Consider the following 9,488-nt stretch of genomic DNA (forward strand, 5'->3'; position numbering starts at 1 on the left):
TCACCTTTTAGAGTCCTCCCTTAGTTTGGTTGCCCATTTGAACTGGCGCCTTTGTGGCCTCTATTGTTTATTTAAACCGGTGTTTTTGGCTCTTTTGTTTGTTCCAGGCTGCTTGCCTGCCATTTTGTTCACCTGTTGTGCATTAATACGACTTATAATTATACCAATACCAATCTGGTTGTGTTGCTTCCCTTTGATTCCCCTGGCTCAGAAGGGAACGTAATAATGAAACATAAAGCCATGGTTTTAGGAAAGGTCACGGACGGGAGTTTATTTCCACAAAGATATGTACATTTATAAAACACAGAAACATTTCAAACCACAGTGTCTCGTTTCTCGCAGTGTTTGCTGCTCCCAAGCATCAGGTCTATAATATCTCTGGCAGTTAGCCGGCCTTAAAGGTCAAATAATAATAATAACCCTGGCTGAGGGAAAGGGGGGGGGGGGATGTAGAATACAAAACACAACATTTAAGATTTATTTGGATATTGTTCTTCATTTTCTCAAATGACCATCTTTGAATTCTCAGAGAAGATTCAAGTTATTCTAATAAAGCTGAACGACTTCTATCTTCTTTCCCAGAACCCCCCCCCACCCCCTGCTCTGTATATCACCTGGCTGCCCCCCCCCTGGTACACTGCAGTACTCATGCAGATCCTCTCACACCTTAATGTGCATCATGAACTGTTTCCGGTGGATCTGGAAGTCTTCAGGCACCGTGTCTGAAAGCAGAGAAAAGCAGATGAAAGAGAATGTTTTGAGATGAAAGACCCCGGTTGCTGTGTGTCCGGGGTCAGAGGGCTTACCGTTACACCTGTAGCGCAGGTTGGACCAGATGATGTTTTCCTGAGAGAAACAGAAGACTCCGAGCCGACCTCCTCGCATCGTCGTGTCGATCACAACGCCCGAGTCCGCCACCACCTGCGTGCCCTCGAACAGCCTCAACCTGAAACACAGGGCCGCGCCGGGTCAGGAAACAAACGCTCCCAGAGAGAAACACAGGGCCGCGCCGGGTCAGGAAACAAACGCTCCCAGAGAGAAACACAGGGCCGCGCCGGGTCAGGAAACAAACGCTCCCAGAGAGAAACACAGGGCCGCGCCGGGTCAGGAAACAAACGCTCCCAGAGAGAAACACAGGGCCGCGCCGGGTCAGGAAACAAACGCTCCCAGAGAGAAACACAGGGCCGCGCCGGGTCAGGAAACAAACGCTCCCAGAGAGAAACACAGGGCCGCGCCGGGTCAGGAAACAAACGCTCCCAGAGAGAAACACAGGGCCGCGCCGGGTCAGGAAACAAACGCTCCCAGAGAGAAACACAGGGCCGCGCCGGGTCAGGAAACAAACGCTCCAAGAGAGAAACACAGGGCCGCGCCGGGCAGAGTTCATTTTGCAGCTGTTTTTGATTTAGTCTTAGTCTTTAGACGAAAAGGGTTATTAGTTTTAGTCACATTTTAGTCATTCCTATCCTTCATAGTTTTAGTCTAGTTTTAGTCGATGAAAAATTACATTTTAGTCAACTTTAAGTCAAAATGTTGTCTCTCTTCAAACCAATTCAGTTAGGCTAATACAGGTTTCTGACATTGGAATCAAGGTGACAGTATCAAGTGTTGAAATTCATAAAGCAACATTTCACTCTCTTAACACTTTACTTGTGTAATATCTAGGGATGGGTATCGTTACGGTTTTCTACGGTACTACTAGTCTTATCGATACTGCTTATCGATCCGGTACTTTAACGTTATTCTTGTATTTACTTTTTGTTATTTTTTAAAGGGAAAAACTAACAAATTGTTATCCGAATGAATTGCTTTATTTAAATGTGAAATAAATGAAATATATATAATTATGTTAAAATGTTTTACTGTACTTGAGTACAATGTTGAGGTACTTGTACTTTACTGGAGTATTTCAATGTGTTGCTATTCTGTGTTTCTACTCCCCTACATGTATTTAATCCCTTTAGTTACTTCTCAGATGTGGATGAATGATGCGAAATCTAATCAAGTGTTGAATCAGACTTTAGTTCCACCTGGAGTAAATCCACAAGCTACCCTGCAGTATACAAAGTCATTCAAACTAGAAGGACTCCAGCATGGGTCCCACTCCCAGTGATGCAAACACACGTGAAAAAAGAGAGAGAACTATTAGAAGCAGAAAAAAACTGCGTTATATACCATCTGATAAAGGCCTGTGCTATAATGCTTCAATGAACTGTTCTTTATAATATACTCAGATCAATAGAGACAGAGATGTTAAGTTATACATCAAGGGTTTTTATTATTATTTACAGCAGGGGGGGGGAACCTTTTTCCTTTACATTTGTATAACATCCTCCGAGGGTCGTACAAATGATTGAACTCAACCTCTGCTTAAAAAAACTAAAATCACAGCTCATTAATTTGGCCTTTCTTTCATTCTGTGCAAAGAACAAGCAACCTCTGAATCCAGATATCTCACCATGACTCACACGTGCACGGTGTGGCATGACCACCAAGACAGAAAGATATGGACACAAGATGTGGGCAAATGTATTTAGTTTCCTATCCATGTGAACATGATTTAAGTGGGGAGGGGGACCTAACTTCCTCTAGGGGGGTCCGGGGGCATGCTCCCCCGGGAAGATTTGTTTTTAAATATTGAAGTTGAAAGCATCAATCTGGTGCACTTTGAGAGCAACATGAGGAGCTCTATGGATACATCTCTCAGCACCCATTTGAAACAGAACTGGAAGCAGATTCTTCTTTTTGGATATTTTACAAATCTCTCCCCTTTCAAACTCTATTCTTGTTATTTTTAACAAACTTTTTTGTTACAGTCAAATACTATTTTATACCTGTTTTTCATTTAGTCTCTAATGTCTCATTAATAACTATAATGATCATATCAAGGTGTGCCTTAACCTCACTGAGCTGAGGTTATTTGAGCCTCTCAGGAGAGAGCTCTCTTCCACCTGGTTGTAGAAAAGCTCTTTAGATTCGTTAGCATAGCTAGCTAACCAGATGCTAATAACAACAGATCGCCACTGTGCTTACAACTAAAGACACAGCCACGCAAACACTGCGGTGTGTACGGCTCCTTATGGGTACTGCAATATTTGAAGAGCTGGAGCGGCGTTCCGGTGCTCTCCGTCAGCACTCTAGTCCACACTCCTTTCCGACGAGACATATACCACGTGAAGACACGTTACGCTCGTGTTGTGTTCAAGGAACCTGTCCTTGGCCAGGAAAAACAGGCACTCGCTTGATTAATTATTTTGCGGTCTAGATTTCTTCTTCTTTTTTGAAGTGAGAAGTTGTCTAACGGACGGACGGACGGACTGACGGACGGGCGGACGGACGGACGGACCCCCCCCCCAAAACGAAAACTCTTCGGTTCTCCGCGAATTACACAACTCACCCAAATCAGCGTTAAAAAAGCGGGAGGCGCCGAAAAGCGACTAATTTGCATCACTGCACTCCCTTCTGAACGCTCCGTTCCTGGCAGGTCTCTGTGTCCGCTGCAGCGTGTCTGTTAGGCCCCGCCCCCCGCACACAGAGAGACACAGGTCTTCTGGAGTGAAGAGAGCGGAAATAATGATATTGCAAGTTAGAAACGTAAGATGCATTTTGACAGACAAGACGGACACTTGGTGGAAAATACCCTGCATTTTGAATGTCCGATAGTCCACCAATAACACCTTAGTCCCGTCTTGTCAACGAAAACTAAATATACATTTCGTCAACGTTTTCGTTATCAATAATCTATTTTTAGCTCGTCATCGTCTCGTTTTAGTCATGTAAAAAAGGTCGTTGACGAACATTTTTCGTCATAGTTTTCATTGACAAAATTAACACTGGCGCCGGGTCAGGAAACAAACGCTCCCAGAGAGAAACACAGGGACACGCCGGGTCAGGAAACAAACGCTCCCAGAGAGAAACACAGGGACACGCCGGGTCAGGAAACAAACGCTCCCAGAGAGAAACACAGGGCCGCGCCGGTTCAGGAAACAAACGCTCCCAGAGAGAAACACAGGGACACGCCGGGTCAGGAAACAAACGCTCCCAGAGAGAAACACAGGGACACGCCGGGTCAGGAAACAAACGCTCCCAGAGAGAAACACAGGGACACGCCGGGTCAGGAAACAAACGCTCCCAGAGAGAAACACAGGGACACGCCGGGTCAGGAAACAAACGCTCCCAGAGAGAAACACAGGGACACGCCGGGTCAGGAAACAAACGCTCCCAGAGAGAAACACAGGGACACGCCGGGTCAGGAAACAAACGCTCCCAGAGAGAAACACAGGGACACGCCGGGTCAGGAAACAAACGCTCCCAGAGAGAAACACAGGGACACGCCGGGTCAGGAAACAAACGCTCCCAGAGAGAAACACAGGGACACGCCGGGTCAGGAAACAAACGCTCCCTGAGAGAAACACAGGGACACGCCGGGTCAGGAAACAAACGCTCCCAGAGAGAAACACAGGGACACGCCGGGTCAGGAAACAAACGCTCCCTGAGAGAAACACAGGGACACGCCGGGTCGGGAAACAAACGCTCCCAGAGAGAAACACAGGGACACGCCGGGTCAGGAAACAAACGCTCCCAGAGAGAAACACAGGGACACGCCGGGTCAGGAAACAAACGCACCCAGAGAGAAACACAGGGACACGCCGGGTCGGGAAACAAACGCTCCCAGAGAGAAACACAGGGACACGCCGGGTCAGGAAACAAACGCTCCCTGAGAGAAACACAGGGACACGCCGGGTCGGGAAACAAACGCTCCCTGAGAGAAACACAGGGACACGCCGGGTCAGGAAACAAACGCACCCAGAGAGAAACACAGGGACACGCCGGGTCGGGAAACAAACGCTCCCAGAGAGAAACACAGGGACACGCCGGGTCGGGAAACAAACGCTCCCTGAGAGAAACACAGGGACACGCCGGGTCAGGAAACAAACGCTCCCAGAGAGAAACACACCTGATGTACCCCTCCTGGGGCCGGTGTGTGTGTGTTTGTCTCTCCCCTGAGGTCTGTACTACGAAGCCGGTTCAACCTAACCTGGATATGTTTGAGTTAGCCGGTTGGCCTAATCCAAAACAAATGCGCTCTCGCTAAACGGTCCTACGACGCGGGTTATCAAGTGGATCGCTCAAGTCAGCCGCGTCCTATCTAGTTAGGTGCGCGTTCACATGAAAGGGGTGGTATCTGGAGCATTCGACCAATCACAAACATGGAGAAGCGTACTGACAGCGCAGCGTCATACTTCCTGAATGAAAAGTCAACTATAATATTAGACTTATGAAGAAGTTAAAGTTTAAACATCCATGACTTAAACACTTGATCCAGGATCAAAGCCACATAGCTGCACCTGCAAGGTGAATACAGCTGGTAACAGAACAAGTGTTTGAATGCGTACATTAACAGGTTTATGATATCACTGCCCCGTCTAAGACACCATCTGACTTTCATTACATTTGACTCGAGTGTTTCCTCAACTTAATGTGTTGCTTCAAATAATCCTTCTGCATCCAGTATGTGACACTGTGAGTGTTGCACGGCCAGATACGGCTCAGCTGACTCAGATAAGGAGATATATGATACATTATGATGTGATATGCCGCGGACTGTACTTAATGTTACTCTGATCCGGTTACTTATGTTGTGGCAGATATTTAAGTAAGCTTTCTTAACGCTAATGTTCTAATAGTCAGATTCCTCTGAAGATGGGAGGTGATATTCTATTAATGTTCACGTTCACACAGTCGCTGATTTTTGCCGGCCGTCTTTCCTGCAACGGCAGCTTTTCTGTATTTCCTTTCTCCTGTAATATGACTTGATCACTTTAAACTCCGCACACTGAGCTCTGATTGGTCAGCAGGCAGTGCTTTCACTGAGTTGAGCTCTTAGCCTGCAACCTAACCTGCTCCGGGGCAGGTTAGCCGCTCAGCATCAGTTACCATGGAGATCTAGCCCGCTAAAAAGAGAACCAGCTTCGTAGGACCGGAAACCCAGAGTTTACCCTGAAGTTAGCCGCTAAGAGAACATCCAGCTTCGTAGTATACCCCCCCGATGTACCCCACCTGGGGCCGGTGTGTGTGTGTCTCTCACCTGATGTACCCCACCTGGGGCCGGTGTGAGATGCTCCAGCGGTACGAGGTCTTGTCCCTCCAGCCCTGGTTCCTGGGATCCTTCCAGAGCAGCTTCACCTCCCCCGCTGTGTCTCCGGTGTGCCACAGGGCGTTCCTCAGGAACTCTCCGGGCCCCGTGCGCGACTTCACCGCCTACACACGCACACACACACACACACACACACACACACACACACACACACACACACACACACACACACACACACACACACACACACACACACACACACACACACACACACACACACACACACACACACACACACACACACACACAGCTGTCATGTAATGTGCAATATATACTATTAGATTAGTTAAGATAGTATCAATGCTTCTGCGGCTCCTTCATTGCTCTCTACTGGTTCACTCATGTTTTTATAATGCTCAGGGTTCCTGCAGGTTTCGCCATCTCAAATGTAAGACTTTTTAAGACCTTTTTAAGAACACTTTGAATATAATTTAAGACCTATTTCACGGCAAGAAAGTATAAAGGAAAATGGCTATGAAAGAAGAAATAAGTCCCTTAATTACTTACAAAGTAAATGTATTCATGTTCAACATAAGAACAATGACGGAACATAACAGCAGAACAGTACAGAACTGTGTTAGACAACAAATATTGTGTTAGTGTGTGTCTCTATGTGCTTGTGTGTGTGTTAGGGCTTTACAATTAATTGTATTTTAATCGCAATTACGATTTTGGCCTGCAACATATACGAAAACAACATAATCGAAAAAACCGATGACTTAGCTCTGCTAGGTTGTGACAGGGCACTGCAACATATTTGATCTAATTCATTTTAGTCTAATTTATTTTTATTTATCATATTTATATATGTTTAGTAGGTTGTGGAAGTGCGCTCCAAAATATGTGTTGATCTTGTTTATTGGTATTTATTATTTTGATATTATTTATTTAAATGTATCATTTATTTTTGTATTGGTTTTTCCGTTTAATTATACGTTCAGGGTAATCAACAGTTAAAAAGACACTGTTCAAAGGTTAAGTGGGACAGATGAAGGAGCTCTGACTGGTTAAGTGTCCCCTCTGTGGGACAGATGAAGGAGCTCTGACTGGTTAAGTGTCCCCTCTGTGGGACAGATGAAGGAGCTCTGACTCGTTAAGTGTCCCCTCTGTGGGATAGATGAAGGAGCTCTGACTCGTTAAGTGTCTTCTCTGTGGGACAGATGAAGGAGCTCTGACTCGTTAAGTGTCCCCTCTGTGGGACAGATGAAAGAGCTCTGACTGGTTAAGTGTCTTCTCTGTGGGACAGATGAAGGAGCTCTGACTGGTTAAGTGTCCCCTTTGTGGGACAGATGAAGGAGCTCTGACTCGTTAAGTGTCTTCTCTGTGGGACAGATGAAGGAGCTCTGACTCGTTAAGTGTCCCCTTTGTGGGACAGATGAAGGAGCTCTGACTCGTTAAGTGTCTTCTCTGTGGGACAGATGAAGGAGCTCTGACTCGTTAAGTGTCCCCTCTGTGGGACAGATGAAGGAGCTCTGACTCGTTAAGTGTCTTCTCTGTGGGACAGATGAAGGAGCTCTGACTCGTTAAGTGTCCCCTCTGTGGGACAGATGAAAGAGCTCTGACTGGTTAAGTGTCTTCTCTGTGGGACAGATGAAGGAGCTCTGACTCGTTAAGTGTCCCCTCTGTGGGACAGATGAAGGAGCTCTGACTCGTTAAGTGTCTTCTCTGTGGGACAGATGAAGGAGCTCTGACTCGTTAAGTGTCCCCTCTGTGGGACAGATGAAGGAGCTCTGACTCGTTAAGTGTCTTCTCTGTGGGACAGATGAAGGAGCTCTGACTCGTTAAGTGTCCCCTCTGTGGGACAGATGAAAGAGCTCTGACTGGTTAAGTGTCTTCTCTGTGGGACAGATGAAGGAGCTCTGACTCGTTAAGTGTCCCCTCTGTGGGACAGATGAAGGAGCTCTGACTCGTTAAGTGTCTTCTCTGTGGGACAGATGAAGGAGCTCTGACTCGTTAAGTGTCCCCTCTGTGGGACAGATGAAGGAGCTCTGACTCGTTAAGTGTCTTCTCTGTGGGACAGATGAAGGAGCTCTGACTCGTTAAGTGTCCCCTCTGTGGGACAGATGAAGGAGCTCTGACTCGTTAAGTGTCTTCTCTGTGGGACAGATGAAGGAGCTCTGACTCGTTAAGTGTGTCTTTACCTTGAGCTGCAGGGCGGGCTGCGCAGCCGCTCTGAAGGGCAGCGACTGCCAGTACGTCTGCTCCGTCTGCTTCCACATCACCACGTAGAAGCTGGACGAGTCCTGGTACCCGAAGACGAAGCCGGCGTAGTCGTCGTCCGTCACCGTGTTCACATGGAACGTTCCCTCGAAGTCCACGCCGTTAAAGGCAGTGTAGCCTGCAGAGAGAGGGGGGGGGGGGGGGGGGGGTCAGGGGGGGCTCTGACTCTGAGGGAATATTATTATATATTAAAGTCACGCACCCACAGCAAGGCCCGGGTCACTGTTCATCGTCTGGACGATCTCCATCCCCTGAGGACAGAACCACAGGTTAGCATCTGAGGCTATAAAGGAACTACAGCACGGTCACATGACTAATCACCACCCCTAAGTTAAAGAAGGCTAATGTTGGGCTATAAAGGAACTACAGCACGGTCACATGACTTCACCACCGCTAAGCTAAAGGAGGCTAATGTTGGGCTATAAAGGAACTACAGCACGGTCACATGACTTCACGTCACCACCGCTAAGCTAAAGGAGGCTAATGTTGGGCTATAAAGGAACTACAGCACGGTCACATGACTTCACGTCACCACCGCTAAGCTAAAGGAGGCTAATGTTGGGCTATAAAGGAACTACAGCACGGTCACATGACTTCACCACCGCTAAGCTAAAGGAGGCTAATGTTGGGCTATAAAGGAACTACAGCACGGTCACATGACTTCACCACCGCTAAGCTAAAGGAGGCAAATGTTGGGCTATAAAGGAACTACAGCACGGTCACATGACTTCACGTCACCACCGCTAAGCTAAAGGAGGCTAATGTTGGGCTATAAAGGAACTACAGCACGGTCACATGACTTCACGTCACCACCGCTAAGCTAAAGGAGGCTAATGCTGGGCTATAAAGGAACGACAGCACGGTCACATGACTTCACCACCGCTAAGCTAAAGGAGGCTAATGTTGGGCTATAAAGGAACTACAGCACGGTCACATGACTTCACGTCACCACCGCTAAGCTAAAGGAGGCTAATGTTGGGCTATAAAGGAACTACAGCACGGTCAGTGAGTCTGTTTTAACCAGACACTCAACACTAACCTGGTTGAGCACCACCCAGGTGGGGTCGATCTGGGCGTCGCCCTCGGGGTCCAGGATCACCGTCTGATAGGCTCT

General features: G+C 47.4%; 1 protein-coding gene across 1 annotated transcript in view; it reads right to left on the bottom strand.

Moving 5' to 3' along the window:
* Positions 1-244: 244 nt before the first annotated feature.
* thbs3a (thrombospondin 3a) overlaps positions 245-9,488 on the bottom strand; it is a 62,077-nt gene continuing 52,833 nt past the window's right edge. Inside the window, exons 17-22 of the mRNA XM_079695549.1 lie at positions 9,414-9,488; positions 8,577-8,625; positions 8,296-8,492; positions 6,086-6,258; positions 807-946; positions 245-722 (exon numbers count right to left, since the gene is read on the bottom strand). The exon at positions 9,414-9,488 is cut by the window's right edge and continues 104 nt beyond it. Of these exons, the coding sequence (XP_079551675.1) occupies positions 661-722; positions 807-946; positions 6,086-6,258; positions 8,296-8,492; positions 8,577-8,625; positions 9,414-9,488 (696 nt within the window). The 3' untranslated portion in view covers positions 245-660. The remainder of the gene's footprint in view (positions 723-806; positions 947-6,085; positions 6,259-8,295; positions 8,493-8,576; positions 8,626-9,413) is intronic.

The sequence above is a fragment of the Notothenia rossii genome, assembly GCF_949606895.1.
Source record: "Notothenia rossii genome assembly, contig: scaffold_142, whole genome shotgun sequence".
In the NCBI taxonomy this organism is placed as follows: Eukaryota; Metazoa; Chordata; class Actinopteri; order Perciformes; family Nototheniidae; genus Notothenia; species Notothenia rossii.